Below are 17,486 nucleotides of genomic sequence, written 5' to 3'. Positions count from 1 at the left end.
TTTCACTTAGCACTATAATTTGTAGATACATTCTTGTTGTTGCAAATGGCGAGATTTCATTCTTCTTTATGCCTGAATAATATTCTGTTGTAAATATATATCACATCTTCTTTATCTGTTCATCTGTTTACACTTGGGCTACTTCTATACTTTAGCTACTGTAAATAATGCTGCAATAAACAAGAGTGCATATATCCCTTCAAATTAGTGTTCTCATGTTTTTTGAGTGAATACCCAGCAGTGTGATTCCTGGATCATAGAGTTCTATTTTTAATTTTTTGAGGAATCTCCATACTGTCTTCCCTGGGGGCTACACCAGTTTGCATTCCCACAGTGTACAAAGGTTCCTTTTTCTCTGCATCCTCACCAACACTTGTTGTTTCTTGAGTTTTTTGTTTTAGCCACTCTGAAGGTGCAAGGTGATATCCATTGTGGTTTTGATTTGCATTTCCCTGATGATGAATGATGTTAAGCATATTTTTGTGTGTCTGTTGGTCTGTTCATGTCTTCTCCCCATTTTTAACTGTACTATGTGTCTTTTTGGTGTCGAGTTATAGAAGTTCTTTATATATTTTGGATACTAACTTGTTATTGGATATATCATGCGTGAACATCTCCCATTCAGTAGGTTGTCTTTTAGTTTTATTGGTTGTTTCCTTTGCTGTGCAGAAGCTTTTTATTTTGATGAAGTCCTTTTAGTTAATAGTTTATTTTTGCTTTTGTTTCCCTTGTCTCAAGAGACCTATCTAGTAAGAAGTTGCTATGGCCAATGTCAAAGAGGTTTACTGCCTGTGCTCTCTTCTAGGATTTTTATGGTTTCAGGTCTCAGCATTTATGTATTTAATTCAGTTCAAGTTTATTTCTGTTTATGATGAAATAAAGTGGTCCAGTTTCATTCTTTTGCATGTGGCTGTCTAGTTTTTCCAATATCATTTGCTGGATGGATTATTTCCCATTGGATATTCTTCTCTGCTTTGTTAAAGATTAATTGGCCATATAATAATGAGTTTATTTCTGGACCCTGTATTTTTTTCCCATTGATCAATATGTCTGTTTTTAGGCCAGTACTATACTGTTTTGATCACTACAGCTTTGTAATATAACTTAAAGTCTGGAATTGTGATACCTTTTGTTTTTCTTTTTCAAGATTATTTTGGCTATTTGGGATCTTTTGTAGTTCCTTCCATACAAATTTTAGGATTGTTTGTTCTAGCTCTGTGAAAAATGCCCTTGATATTTTGATAGGGGTTGCATTAAATGCGTAGATTGCTTTGGGTAATATAGACTTTTTTCTAAAGATTTTTTATTTATTTTGACAGAGGGAGACACCGCGAGAGAAGGAACACAAACAGAGGGAGTGGGAGAGGGAGAAGCAGGCTTCCTGATGAGCAGGAAGCCCGACAGGGAGCAGGGAGTCCTATGTGGGGCTCAATCCCGGGACCTGGGATCATGACCTGAGCTGAAAGCAGACACTTAATGACTGAGCCACCCAGGAGTCCCTCATATAGACATCTTAACAATATTTGTTCTTTTGACCCATGAACATGGAATGTCTTTCCATTTCTCTTTGTGTCATCTTCCATTTCTTTCTTCAGTGTTTAATAGTTTTCAGAGTACAAGTCTTTAGCTAAGTGTTACTAAATATTTAACGCATATTACAAGTTTTAAGAAGCCCTACTATAACTAAGTATCTAAATCTGCTTAACCTAGTACTTTTCTAAACTTTTTTTTTGCCGTGATATTCTATTTTTCATGAAATACCCATTTAAATCCTTTTAGATTTAGACAGTTGCTGATCTTTGGGAACAAAGCTCCCAGTAGTGGTGTTGGGGAGGAATGGGGAGCAGATCAGTTCTGAAGGGACTGTGCCTCTGAAAAAAGTGATTTTACCAGTAGATATGAGGGGTAATAGCTGATTTCTTCTACTAACCTTTTGTTATTTAATTCATCATTATATCTATTAATGGAAGAAAAATCATTATTTCTATAGATGACAAAAAGGTACTTGAAAAATCCCAACATCTATTCCTAATTTTAAAAGTCTTAATAAAATAGGAATAAGTGGTTTTTGAACAAAATTGCACACACACAAAATTCTTGATCAGTTTCCACTAAAACCAGAAACAAAAGATGCTTATTACCATGGCCATTGCTGTGTAACATTTGTACTGTATTAACAAAATCAATTATGATATTCAATCAAGAGAAAATAATTAGAAGCCTAGGAAGGAAAGGGGAGGAGGAAAGCTATTTCTGTGTATAGATTATGTGATAGTATATCTTGAAAGCCAAGAGGATCAATAATAAACAGAATACCTAAACAAAAAGGATTGAGTAAAATTAACAGACAAAAAGCAGGATACAAAATTAGCAAACAAAAACCAGTACTTTCTATATATACATAATAAAATGTTTGAAAACATGGTGGAAGAAAAGTCTCTGTTTCCAGTAACATCAAAAGATAAAAATACTTGAAAATAAACTTAAGAAATATGCTAGATCTGTAAGAGGAAAACGTTCTTGAAAAACACAAATGTAGACTTGAACAAGTAGAAAGACCTTGCACATTTCATGTTCATGGATAGAATAACTCAACATTACAAAGATTTCTCTTTTCCCCAAGTGTAAAGTATAAATGAGTTCTATTCCCAATAAGTTTTCTTTTTCTGGCACTAGAATTTGATGCTAAAAGTCATAGGGAAAAATAAACAGGAAAGAATCAGGAAACCTCTGAAAAAGGAGTCAGAAAGGAGGTAAACGTTATCCTACCACATTTTAAACCACAAAACCTGTGTAATTAAAACTGTTGGGGGCTTATGAGAACTGTCGACTTTCTGTTCAGTTTTGCTCCAAACCTTCTCTGAAAAATAAAGTCTGTTACAAAAACAATAGTATGTTATGGTGTGTGGACAGACATATGGCCAATGGAACAGAACAGAATGTCCAGAATTAGTAATTTTAGAAATTTAAAACTTAGTAAAAGTAGCATCTCAAATCATAGAGGAACAGATGGAAAAACTGAATAGATATTTGGTGAGAGATAAAATCCGGTCCATACCTCATATGATATTCTAAAAATAAACTACAAATTGATAAAATCTTTTTTTTTCTTCTTTTCTTTTTTTTTTTAACTTTTAAAATAATTTCAGGGGCAACTGGGTGACTCAGTGGGTTAAGCCTCCACCTTTGGTTCAGGTCATGATCTCAGAGTCCTGGGATGGAGCCCTCATCATGTTCTCTGCTCAGCAGGGAGCCTGCTTCTCCCTCTCCCTCTGCTGCTCTTCCTGCTTGTGCTCTCTGCGGGGAGCCTGCTTCTCCCTCTCATTCTGCCTGCTTTTCTGCCTACTTGTGACCTCTCTGTCAGATAAATAAATAAAATCTTTAAAAAATGAAATTATATAATTTCAGACTTTTGAAAAATAGTATGTAGACTTTTCATATATCCTTCACCCTGTTTCCCTAATATTATTTGTATACATTCTTTGTCATTCATTCTCTCTCTGAAACAGTTTGAGAATAAATTGCAGATATAATGTCCCTTTACCAATAAATACCTCCGTGGTATTTTCCAAGAGCAAGAATGTCTGTCAGTTCAAGCTTCTGTAAAAGAATACCACAGACCAAGTAGCTTATAAACAACAGATACTTATTTCTCACAGTCCTGGAATCTGGGAAGTCCCACATTAGGGCACCAGCAGATTTGTTGTCTGGTGAGGGCCCGCTTCCTGGTTCTTAGATGGCCATCTTTTCACTGTAACATCATGTGGCAGAAGGGACTGGGGATCTCTCTGAGGTCTCATAAAAGGGTACTAATCCAATTCATGAAGGCTTCACCTTCATGATCTCATCACCTCCCAAAGGCCCCATCTTCAATACCATCACATTGGGCATTAGGATTTAACATATGAATTTTGGAAGGGGACACAAACATTCAGTCTATAACAAGAACATTTTCTTATATGATCAAAGTACAATTATCACAATCAAGAAATTAGCATTGGTAAAATACTACTCTAATCTGTAAGCCTTATTCAGACTTTACCAGTTGCCCCACTAATCCCTTCTGCTCCACAGTCCAGCCTGTGATCACACACTGCAGTTAGTTATCATGCCTCTTTTTAGTGTCCTTTAATCTGAAAGAGTTCCTCATTGTTGCCTTCTCTCTTGTGACCGTAACAATTTTTTTTTTTTTTTTTTTGTGACCGTAACAATTTTGAAGAGTACAGGCTTCTTATGTAAAATGTCTCTCACATTAGGTTTGTCTGATGTTTCCTCGTGATTAGATTCAAAGTATACATTTTTAGCAAAAATACCACAAAAGTAATGCTCCATCATTGAATGTACCATTTCTAGGACTGTTAACTTCAGCCACCACTTCAGGTGGTATCTACCAAGTTTCTCCATTCTGCAAAGGTATGATTTTTTCTTTGTAATTATTAGGTATTGTGGTAGACTCAGATGTACCACACAGATTCTTCAAGGAAGGACTTGCTGCTCAATTGTGGCAAGTATGGTCAGTGGACAGCTTTTAGCTGTTAGCTCTTTCAATATGACTAACTTACCCCCAAGGTCACACCCTTCCTGTGAGAAGGGGCCTGGCTGCTTTAGAGCTCTCTGCAAGTTGGCCAAGATTTTGATAAGCCTGCACTGCAGTTAGATTTCCCTTTAGTACATAGCTCATACCCCAGACTCTCTCAGCATCTGATTCCAGAGAACCCAACCTGAGACAAGTGTCTTTGTGGGGAAATACTTTGAGACTCCGTAAATCTGTTCCTGATTACTTGAACTTACTCTTTTTAGCATCTATTGAAGATTCTTGCTTGAAACAGTTATTATTGTTTGGATTGTCAAATAGTAATTTTTCTAATTCTATGATTTTGTCTACATTTTATAGTTAGAATTCCACTGTAAGGAAGAGCTTTCCCTCCTCTTCAGTCATTTATTTACATCTGCATGCTGTTGTGGATTCTATTTTTTATGGATTATGATCTATCATTTATTGCTCAAATTGTCCCAGATTTGGCCAGTAGGAGCCCCTTCAGTTTGGTTTCTGTATCCTTTTGACATGTTCCTGTCATTTATTCCTTCCTTACTTTCTGGTACCACCAGATTTTTCAGGCTTATCTGATACTTTTCCCATGCTGCAATCTGCAATTTCAAAATGGACCACATATGCATGTAAAAAATAAAATCATTCAAATACTACAAAGAAACATGTGTGGATGATCTTATAACCAGGGAGTAAGAAAAGCCCAACAGAAAAAATGGAAAAGTGACATAAACAATTCACAAAAACAACAAGTAAGAATATCTCATAAAACACATGAAAAGATGCTTACTCTCCTGTAGAACATGCAAAGTAAAACTACCCCGAATTTGGAATTACATTCCAAACAAAATGTTTGGAAGCACTTTATTGGATAGATGATGGAGAAACAGGCAGTTTGATGCATTGCTGTAGGATTATAAAATGGTACAACTTCTATAACAGGGATTTGGGAAAACCAGGCAAATTAACTTTTGGTCCAGTAATTTCACATTAGGAATCTACACTGAGAATAAACTTCCACAAATAAACAACACATGTATAAGGTTATTCATTGCCACATTGTTTATAGCAGTAGAGATTGGAGAGGACCCAAATGTCTATCAGTGGAGGCCTGATTATATAACCGGAACACCCACACAATGGAGTACTGTGCAGTGCTTTAAAACACAGTGATTGTCTCTATGTACTAATGTGCAGTAATGTCTGAGGTGTGGTGAGAAAAACAAAGTGTGGAATAGGTATATAAAGGAAGAAATTAGAAATATTTTATTTAATACATTTATTTACTTTGCAGAAAGAAATAGGATAAAGCAAACTAATAAAAATGATTACCTTGCGTGAGAAGGTAAGAAAGGAAAGCTAGGCCTTTTGAGTACCTTTTTATATAGTTTTGACTTTTAAACCATGTATACTTTTTATATATTCAAAAAATATATAAAACAGAAGGAAAAGCAAATGTAAAATTTGGAATCATGAAACAAATGAACTTAATTTTATGTGAAGTTGGTACTATACACAGAGGAAAGAATTACTTCAAGTGACTTTTGAATATTGTACTCCTTAGTGGGATACAGTTTAAAGCCAAAACAAAACAAAATTTTAAAACTGCAAAGAAAATTTAAATTGGTACGCAGTGTTTAAACTATTTTAGGTATACTTTAGGATAACTAAATAAGTAAATTAATTAGGAACTAAGATTTTCATTGTATATAAATGCAAAAAGATACAAATATAATGCCTAAGAAAGAGAAACTTTATAATGTTCTATTTGAATTAGAAGCATCAATGTGAATATAAATAGGTACACAATACTACTTCTGTCATCCCAAAGGCCTTAAAAGCACTGACACTCCAGTAGCTATGAGCACCCCTGGTATTCAGTGGTTGGTTTCTAAATATCATTAAGAGGAAGCAGATGCAGGGCACCTGTTTGGCTCAGCCGGGAGAACACATGACTCTTGATATTGGAGTCATGAGTTCAAGCCCTACACTGGAGGTAGAGCCTACTTTAAAAAAAAAAAAAAAAAAAAAAACAACCAATGCCCCTTGGAGAAATGGCTAATTTCAAGTCTGGAGGTGGGGAAAAATATAAAGTGAGCCTGGGATATCTTGTGCTAGACAGCAGGGAAGTGCTCCAAGACTTAATGGAGTTGATTCAGGAGGATACAAGAGTCAGTTGAAAGAGCAATGACCAAAGATGAGACATTAGAAAGAATGAGTGTAGGGTGCCTGGTGGCTCAGTCATTTAAGCATCTGCCTTCGGCTCAGGTCATGATCCCAGGGCCCTGGGATCAAGTCCTACATTGGGTTCCCTGTTCAGCAGGGAGTCTGCTTCTCCCTCTGGCCCTCCCCGCCTCATGCTCGCTTGCTCTCTGTAATAAATAAATAAAATCTTTATTAAAAAAAAGAATGAGTGTAGTTGATAATGCACATTAGATAAATAAAAATCCATAAGTTTCCCTATTGATATTAAAAAACAAACATTTAAATTTATTTGCTACGAGTGGAGTTGAATGTTATACCAGCATCCCATTCTGGAAATGGGTAATTAGAGGGAAATAAGTTTTTGTGCTGCCTTTTTAGGAAGCAGTTGAGAGCTCTTTACAGAAGAATGCCAGCTTGAAAATGTAGAAATAAATAATAGAGGGTTTTTCATGGTGATTTTCAAATTATACAAAATAATTGATTCAGGCAGATTATCGGTGGATGCTAAAACCGTTGGGTGAAAAGTTTTTGGGGAAGAAGATATTCACATACTGCTGACATTTCACCTCACAAAACACTTTGATTTTTTTTTTATGATTATTAAAGTGGAAAATGTACTTTTACAAAGGAGAGACCTGGTGGTCACCACCTTAAGTGATTGAAATGTAGCATCGCTGATAGTGACAAACCTAAATAATGTATCTCCTCATATGCTGAACAGTGCCCAGAATACTTTATACCTGTTTATACCTGAGTATTCTTATCCATTCTCACCCTCTAATTACATTCAAGCCTTTAGACTTGGAGTGGAATAATAGGAAAAGGAGTTTGCGGTAGGGGTTAGAGGATGAAGTCGAGGACACCAAAAAGAAACAAGACATCTGGCCTGTTCTTTTTAAAAAGGAACTGTCGTGTGAGATTCTAAGGAGATGGTAATGGTGCATTATTTTTGAGTCTCCCCAAATCACTGCATAAAAACATTCAACAACTTGAGTATCTATAATAAAACTAGTTTGCTAGAGAATGGGAATGAATTTTAGACAACCAGAGTGACTACAGAGATGTCAACTTAACTCTGATATGAACATTAAATATGTATGTTCTTAGACCTATGAGTAATAGTAATAAGGAAGAGAGGCTATAGTTGGTAATGGATATATGATCTAACGAAGTAGTTATAGTATAGCTGTTACAAAATAGACAACAATGTAAAAAACTACTTAAATAATCATATTTTCAGTAATCATATTGGTCTCATTATTGAGGCTGTTGGGTGGGCAATATGGGATAAAGAAAGTGAATAAAATCTGTTACATTATACATACCCATTATTGAAGCAGTAAAAACAAAAAGAAAAAAATGAATATGATGTTCTAATTCTTCATCCTTTCTGTCCTTGAGAACAGGATTCTCAGTGGTAAGAAAAACAAACAAAAATACAAACAAACAAAAAAAACCCATACAATTAAAAGATGAATGATAAAAACTTTGCAAACTTAAATTTGAATTAATAGTATGAACTCATAAGATGTTTTATCTTTAAAAAAAAGTATGTGTTATGCACATACATAGGTAGTAAAGGGATTAAAACTATTAATTAACAGATAAATCATTTATGTAGAAAATTCCAGAGAATACACAAAAATACTACTAAAAACTAATAAGTGAATTTATTAGCAAGTTCACAGGATACAAGATCAGTAAAACTCAGTTATATTTCTAATAAGAATTAGAAACTGGAATTTTTTTAAGCACAATAATCATCAGAAACAACTACTTTAGGAATAAATCTAACAAAATACATACACAGTTTTGTGTATTGATGAGATAAAATCTGAAATGAAGAGATACACTGTGTTTATGGAATGGAAGACTGATTATTGTAAAGATGTCAGTTCTTTCTGAATTGATCTAGGGAGTCAACAGAATCCCAGATAAAATCCCAGCAGGCATTTTTTTTTTTAAGGAAATCAGTAAGATAAGCTTAGAATTTAAATGGAAATATAAAAGACCTAAAACAGCCAATACACTTTGAAAAGGAGCAAATTGGAGGACTCACGCTATCTGATTTCAAGATTTGCTAAGAGCTACATGTAATCAAATCCTGTAGTATTGGGATAAGAATAGACGTAAACATCAATAGGACAGAAAAGAGTTCATAAATAAACCCTTGCACATATTAGTTTAATTTTTGTCAAAAGTTCCAAGGCAATTCAGTAGAGAAAGGAGTTTCAGCTAACAATATTGGAACTATTGGCCATCTATATACAATAAAAGTAATCTCAACCCTTTATACCATATTTTCAAAAATCAGCTTTTAAAATAGATCACATACCTAAATGTAAAACCTCTAAAACTTCTAAAAGGAAACCTGAGCAATTCTTTGTGTCTTTTGGTTGGCAAAGATTTCCCAAAAAGGACACAAAATGTGAACCATAAAAGAAAAAATTGATAAATGGGACCTCATTAAAATTAAATTTTCTGTTCCTCAAAACTTAGTGCTAAATAAATGAAAAAACAAAATAGGGACTAGAAGGAAGTAGTTGCAGAATATATTTGTTAAAGAACCATATCTAGAGTATATAAAGAGCCCACAATTCAATAATAAGGAAATAATGATTAAAAAGTAGCCAACAATTTCAACACACAACTTCACAAAGAAGAGGTGTGGGGATGGCCAATAAGCATGTGAAACAATACTCAACATCATTGGTCATTAAGAAAACACAAAATCACAATGAGATATCACTGTATATTTTTTAGAATAGCTAAAAATTTAAAGATCGACAGTTTCAAGTGTTGATAAGGATGTGAAGCAACCTGTAACTCATACATTTTTGGTGGGAATGTAAAACAATACAACAACTTGTGAAAAAAGTTTGGCTGTTTCTGATTAAGTTAAACATAAATCCAGCAATGTTATATCTATGTATTTACCCCAATAATGAAAATATATGTCCACCTAACGGCTTGTACAGGACTATATATAATAGGCAAAAAACGAAAGCAAATGCCTTATCAGTTGGTGGATAGCTAAACACGTTGTGGTACCTCCATACAGTAGAATACTACTCAGCAGTAAGAGAACAATTTATTAGAATTTCCAGTTCCAGGACAAGTGAATACATACTCTTCCTATTTTTTCTGGTAAGTACAACTAAAACATTTGGATATTATGCATAAAGCAAGCACAAGACAATTTTGACACATGGAGAGAGAAAGGCAGATCATCTGGGGACCTTGGTACCTGAGAAATGGTAATGGTGGTGAATTCCCTGGGTTTTCTTTTTTGCCTCATATATCTTATCCTGCATGCTAGAGAAGCTGGCAACCTGGAAATACCAAAGAGCACAGATGAAAAGCCCCAAGAAAGGCTGGTTTTCTTTAGTCAATCAGGAAAGAAGCAACTTATAGCAAGACCAAACTAGACAGTGACTGCCCTACTTCAGCCAGAAACATTGGGAAAATGGCACTCTGTCCTCACTTTATCCAGCAGAAGCTGAGTATGAGCTTAGACTTGCCCCTTGCTCAGCTGTAACAAGGCACTACTTTTGTATCTCCCCACTTTCCTACTGGGGTGGTGTCAGAGAAGGTGAAGGCCTAGGCAGTGGGTAGACTTCCATTACCCTCCCCCCAGGCAATGATAATGCATCCTTCCCCATGTGGTATCAGTGAAGGCCTTGTGCAGAGCTCTTGTGTAGATCTTGCTCAATTCTTAAGTCAGCCTCTGGAATTTTATCTTTTTAGGTGGCTTTATAAATTAAACTTCAGTTACAATTTCTATATAGTGATTGCATGTTTACTGGAAAGCTACTGATTTCAGTATACCACTACCACCTTTTATTTATAATAGTTTTTCAGTTGGTTTTCTTTGACTATAAAGGCATATAGTCTTATAATTTGCAAATAGTGATATATTTGCTTCTTTTCCATTTTATACCACTAATGTATTTCTCAGAATTGTGTACCTTGTATAGTGCTTCCCAATCATTTTACAGCATGGCAATATTGAAAATTATATTTTTAATGTATATTAGCATAAATGGGAAATGCTTTGTGAGGCCAGAGGGGACCTGCCTGCTGACCTGAGATAGATTGAGAAGAAGCCCTATGCCTCTCTAAAATAATGCTTTTAAAAAAAAAAATCATGAACTTGCTTATTTTATTTCTTAACCATTAGTGGGACGACTCTCTGAGTGTTTCTCATTAAATTTTGCTGGTTTGGGGATTGAAGTAGATATATTTTAGTTTATTAAGGAAGCGTCTGGGTACTCCTCTGTTTTATCAACAGATTTTAGTAAAAAACGGTTATCGAATTAACAAACATTTCTGAAGCATTGCTACTGTATGCCAGGCTTTAGAACTATAACAATGAATAAGGTGAGAGACACTATAGGAAAGAACACAAGTCCAGGTAGATTTGAGCTCAGATATCTGTCTACACTGCATGTACTAGTTCTGTGACCTTAGGCAAGTCATTTAATTATTTTGAGCCTTAGCTTACTTATCTGTCAAATAGAGCTAATAATAACTGTTAGAGTTATTATTATTCTTTTTAAAAAAATTTTTTAAAAATATATTTATTTATTTATTAGAGAGATCACAAGGAGGCAGAGAGAGAGGGGAAGCAGGCTCCCCACTGAGCAGAGAGCCTGATGTGGGGCTCGATCCCAGGACCCTGAGATCACGACCTGAGCTGAAGGCGAGGCTTAACCCACTGAGCCACCCAGGCATCCCTGAGTTGTTGTTATTCTAAGACAGGATTCCACACTTGTGTAGTCCAGTAGGGTGAGACAGACATATTACCAAGTAATTGCACCAAAAAAAAAAAAAAAAAAAAAAAGAGGCGGCATGGTAGAGATGGAAGAATGAACAGTGGCAATATAAATGAGTACTTTGCCTAAAGAGGGACTCAGGACAGTTTTACAGAGGTGACTATTTAAACTGGGCCTTGGAGGATGAGTAGGGAAGACATAGCACCTATGAAACTGCTTGTTGCATTAAGGAAACTGCCATTTGTTCAGGATAATTGAACCACAGGTATAGGCAAATGACAGATTGGAGAGGTAGACAGATTGTAGATCATAGAGGGACTGTAGTTGCTACCCTGAAGATTTTGAACTTTATTCTGTAAGTGACTGGGAGGTGTTGAAGTGTATTTAGCCATCAGATTTGCTATAATGAGGTGTATTAAGCTTATATAGTTGAAAGTCTCTTTAAAGACCCTTAATCTCACAAAATAAACTGAGGGTTGCTGGGGGGTGGAGGGGTAGGGAGAGGGTGGTTGGGTTATGGACATTGGGGAGGGTATGTGCTATGGTGAGTGCTGTGAAATGTGTAAGCCTGATGATTCACAGACCTGTACCCCTGGGGCAAATAATACACTATATGTTAATAAAAATAATTTTAAAAAAAAAGAAAGTCTCTTTAAGCTATTACGTTTGAGGAGAGCCTGAAATAAGGCAGTGAGACAAATTGAGAGTAGATGACAGATTTGAAGAGCATAGGTAGAATTAACAGGACCTAGAGGCCGTTAGGACTATCTGGAGAGAAAGGATAAATAGCAATTCCCAGGGTCTTGGGCTAGGAATAAAAAACACTCTAAAAATTACATGGATAAGTTCTGTACTTTTTTTCTATAGAAAAACACAAGTTGTCTTGAGTGTAAGATCTTACAAAGTTTGGTGAGGTACATCACAGACTGATGACATGAGCACCATAGATGAAAGTCCTATTCATTCTGTAGGGCAATAAGGAAAGAGCTAAAGGAAACCTAACTATAACCATATTGATAGACTTAAAATTAATGAGGGTCTGAAAAAATTTTAATGTGATTTCAGTGTTGATAAAAATTTTATGTTTGGCATTTTAGTGTTTTTAGGGTTTTTTAAGTGCAATCCTGGATTTGCATTAGTGTTTACATTTTATAACTAAATTTTAATTTTTCTGAAAGTGATATTAAGAAGAGTTGTCAATCTGAAATAAAATGTATGTACAAAATGTTCTAAAGTATATTATTTATTCAGTATTTTTCTTCTATTCTAGTTACCCTCTCTGGAAATGGAGAAAATGGTAAGACACTTTAAGTCTCAATTTAAGTAAAATACTTATGATATCCTAATTGTGATCCACATGCTTTTTATTTAGTGATGACTATATGTGTTTTTGTTTTCAGAAAGAAAATATGTTTTTAAAGTTAATTAAAAAGAGATCTAGTATTGTGTTTATTCCTATTCAATATATTTTCATTTGTGTTATTTATATAAATTAAAATAGCTGTTATTTTGTAAGGCATCTAGCACCCAAACTTCTCTAATATATTTATGTACATATGTATGCCTTGTATATTCTTCAGAATGCTTGATAGTAGTGACTCAAATGTTTTTAATACCAGTTCTAGCTAGGATTGAGGAGCAGATTTTGTTTCATGATGCCTAAATTTTATCAATGGTTCTCTTATTTATATATTTGTTAAAAATAGTACATTACTACTCACAGATATTTAACAAAATAACCAGACTGTAAATTTGTAAACTGTATTACTAGTTCATTTTGGAAGGGAATCCTACTTTTTATAAGGACTAGGTAATGAGATAATGCCTAGAGGGAAAAATTCATCGCTCAGAATTTCACCAAGCTAAAAGAAAATATTAAGTCTGTTGAGATCAAATTTCAAAAATGAAATTTGACTTGAGATATGAAAATCCAGGGGATTTCTAAAACAGTTGAATAGTTAGAAATCATTAATTAATATTTATTCTTATTGGAAATAATTAGGCATTAAGCATGTAAATCTCAAGTTGCCTTTGAATCTGATTTCTCAATTCTAGCCAGGGTTGAGGAGGAATAAATATAGACTAATTCTTGGTAGGATTGATTTTCTCCCTTTAAATCAAAACTGTTTTCTGTATGTGAAAATACATAAACAGAAAGCAGAGAATTTCTGAAGTACTTATGAAGGAACATCTAACTTTTCTCATTATTTCTTAGAGCTGTTTTCCCCATGTCTTTCAAAGAGTCTTTTGACGAAGTTGTTTTGCTTTTTTGTTTTTTGTTTTTTTAAATTCATTTACAGGTGATTTTTTAATCAGATTTTTTGATTTGTAGATTCAGATTTTTTTTTGCTTTGATTTAATTTGTTTCATTAAGCTTTTATGACTTCTTTTTTTGTTGTTCATAGTATTTCTGTTTTGTAATCTATGCTGCACTTTTAGCTATATCTACTTTATTACTTCCCTTTTTTAAGATTTATTCACTTATTTGAGAGAGAGAGAGAGAACGCATGAGTGGGAGAGGGAGAGGGAGAACCTCAAGTAGATTCCATGCTCAGCACAGAACCTGACATGGGGCTTGATCCCAGGACTCTGAGATAACAACCCATGCTGAAACCAAGAGTTGTCCTCCCAGCTGACTGTGCCAGGCAGGCACCCCTTTATCTATTATTTCTAACCAGTGGTTTATAGCATATATATGTGATCAGAAGTTTTCTTATTAACATTATTTCAAATTCATGTAAAAGCAGTATTTCCTGTTATTCTTTACATTATAATTTGATATTTTCCATTGGTTAAGTACTTATTACATTCCAGGCATGATGCTAAGAGATTTATCAGTTTTTTTTTAACTGAGTATTAAGATTTTTTTAAAGCAGACAACCATTTTGTTTTTGGACCTATGGAGAGCAGAAATACTCTAAAAATATTTTAAATGTCTTAAAAAATATTTTTTAAGTATATTGTTTAATAGGCTAACCTTAGTTGTAAATAACTAAATGATTAAGAATTTTAAAGTACCTCAAGGTTACCATTTATCTTGAAACTCTACAATAGATTACAGATGAGGATTGACAAACTTGATTGAATATGGAGGCCAGGCAAAAATTTTAAAAAGTGAAGTGAGCTAGGTGAAAATAGTATTGCAAACTCGGTAAATGACCTCAGTGTTCATATAATGGTAGGAGACTGAGCTCCAGTATACTTTTCCAAAGGAAGATCAAATGAAGGAATGATACTGAATCCATTAAGTAGACCATGAGGTTTACCCTGGAGGGAATGGAGACAGTAGAGAATGCAGATTTTGAGAAGCCAAAATTTTCAGTGAGGATGATAATCAGCTTTAGTGGACATGAAAAGAAAGCAAATTTGAAGATAGAAGGAAGTTTTGGTAAGGATTTTGTCTTGGTATCAGATATTTGCTCTGAAATAAGATGTGACGACTAAGATGATGAGTAAAATGGAGGAAAAGATACTTCTAGGTATGACATAATGAAAAGAACCTTGGGTTTTTATCAAGCAGATATGGGTTTGAATCCTGATTTTATCATTTACTAAGTGACATTGGGCAGGATATTAAATTCTCTGCACCTCAGTTTTCACATTTGTAAACTAAAAGAATACCTTACAGGACTACAGTGAGGGTTAGAAATAAGGTCCACATCATTATATACCTTCTAATAGGCCTTCGGTAGGTGGAAGTAGTGATTTGATTAGCTGCGGTCAAATATGGTACCAGGAAGTCCCAGTGTTTTATAGTGTATTCATCAGTCATGAGTTATACACATGGAGTTATTTCCCAGGAATATCACAGCCAAGGTGGAGTAGAAAACTATGAACAACACATTTATACTGGCCATTGAGATGGACTGGAGGGAGGAAGACCAGTTGCCTTTGCAGTGATCAAACGAGTTAAGCAACAGTTTATGAGCTGTTACACTGGCAGTGAAAATAATGAGAGAGGAACTAGAATTTGAGGAGCTTTGTGTTGATTAGCTGTGCAATGTGAAGAGTTACTGGGCCCTGGCTTCCTGTGGGACTTGCAGTTCTGTTCTCTTAGACCATATGTCCCCCAATGTAATTGTAAAAGAAAAGGCTGGGTCCAACAAGTTGATTTTTTTAATCATTATTTTATTTAAAAAGAACATTTTTTAAAACCAAAGTGAAAGGAGAAATAACCTCAGATGAAAGGAAGGATAATACTTTGAATTGAATACATCTTAGCTTTATAAAAACTTCACTACCTTGTTCTTAGTGTTCATTTCACTGTGGACCAGTGAAAACTTTTATGATTCCTTAAACTTGGGAAACATGGTAATACGGAACATGCAAAAAGAACCAGATTTTGAGAGGAAAGGTTCTTGGGTAGTTTTGAGAGGAAAGGTTCTTGGATATTAATAATAATAGTAGTCAGTATTGAGGTGCCTGACTGGCTCAGTCAATAGAGCGTGTGATTCTTGATCTCAGCGTTTTGAGTTTGAACCCCAATTGGGTGTAGAGATTACTTTTTTAAAATGGCCAGTATTTATTAAGGATTAATTATGTGCCAGGCACTGTTTGCATGTATTAGGTCATCAATATTAAGCAACTAACTTTAATAAAACAAATTAAGTGCTTTATTTGAAGTCTGAGCATATTGAGGGGCAGTATAGTATAAGGAGGTAATGAATTCTAAAAGTAATGGAGAAGGGTTATGCGCAAGAAGTAATATTTGATCTGAGCTTAAAAAAATGAGTAGAATTTCAAACTTCGAAGCTTGTGTCTGCTTTGTTTTCTTCAGTGGATTTGTATGTGCCTCATTCCAAAGAAAAAATTTAAGCACCTGGTAGATAGTTCTTTCTTCCTGTAGAAATCAGTCCTGCTTCTTTCAAAAAAAAAAAAAACAAACTATAGAACACAACAAAAAGCTCTAAGTTATATCAGTAATGAGTTAATATTTGGAGTTAAAGATGTTACAATGTTTACACTAATCCACTTGTGAAACAGTTATTGCAGAAATTTTAAATGGCTAAAAATTTTTCATTAGCCTATGTTGAAAGGAGAATGAAATCTAGCATAATGTTTCTGGTTAATTCAGGAACTGAGTTTTTTAGATTACTCATTATTCACAGTGGGGGGAACTTCCTTTATTACTTTCAGTTTGTAGTTCCTTGAATTTAATGTTCATGGTGATGGAATCTGTCTTAAATAAATTTTTTTGGTGTTGGAAAAAGTATGGAAGCCTCGTGAATTTGCGTGTCATCCTTGTGCAGGGGCCATGCTAATCTTCTCTGTATCGTTCCAGTTTTAGTATATATGCTGCTGAAGTGAGCACTGTCTTAAATAATTTTTAAGTCATTTAAAAACTGGTAGGAAGAGCTTGAAATTTAGTGAATGAAAGAGGTGTTTCAACTTAAATGTTCTGTAGTTCAATAATATCAAATCCAGATTATAGTCTTTACTTACTTATAAACCAGGCTGATAACCCTTAAATACAGGAACTCAATGTTTCTTCATATCTGTAATGGTAGGTCATTCAGATAAAGGAGTTTATAAATTTGATGTCTTTGGTAGGTTTTAATTAAGGTATTTATTGGATTAAGCCTCCTGACCCTAAATATTGTGTTTTAATGTAATGCTTTTTCCTGTTTTCACCAGGATTCAATGAAATGTTATTTGTTTTTATTTACCAGGAAAGGCCGTTGTTTACCTTGTGGCTTTCCATCTGTTCTTTGTTATGTTTGTATGGTCCTATTGGATGACAATTTTCACATCTCCCGCTTCCCCTTCCAAAGAGGTAAATTTAATGTTGGTAAATTACCAGATGCTGTAGCTAATTATGGAATTATTTGCCCTGTGTTACCTTTGTTAAAACTTTACTACATAATGCATTTGTTCTGTTTCCGTTTATGAACTTGCTTGGTGACTCCACATTGTGAATGTGAGTCATCAGCCTGGTCTCAGATACAACCCACTGACTT

General features: G+C 34.5%; 1 protein-coding gene and 1 non-coding gene across 4 annotated transcripts in view; one reads left to right on the top strand and one right to left on the bottom strand.

The window, feature by feature from the left end:
- ZDHHC20 (zinc finger DHHC-type palmitoyltransferase 20) overlaps positions 1-17,486 on the top strand; it is a 71,073-nt gene that overhangs the window by 11,656 nt on the left and 41,931 nt on the right. For all 3 annotated transcript variants that reach the window (XM_044249407.1, XM_044249406.1, XM_044249408.1), the window contains exons 2-3: positions 12,800-12,826; positions 17,199-17,302. In XM_044249407.1, coding sequence (XP_044105342.1) covers positions 12,800-12,826; positions 17,199-17,302 — 131 coding nt within the window. The remainder of the gene's footprint in view (positions 1-12,799; positions 12,827-17,198; positions 17,303-17,486) is intronic.
- Positions 16,734-16,840, bottom strand: LOC122908025. Its single transcript, XR_006384829.1, has one exon. It is a non-coding gene; the product is annotated as a U6 spliceosomal RNA (small nuclear RNA).

Source organism: Neovison vison, chromosome 5 (genome assembly GCF_020171115.1).
Source record: "Neovison vison isolate M4711 chromosome 5, ASM_NN_V1, whole genome shotgun sequence".
Classification (NCBI taxonomy): Eukaryota; Metazoa; Chordata; class Mammalia; order Carnivora; family Mustelidae; genus Neogale; species Neogale vison.
The sequence above is the reverse complement of the archived record's forward strand: the minus strand, read 5'-3'. Positions and strand labels throughout refer to the sequence as shown.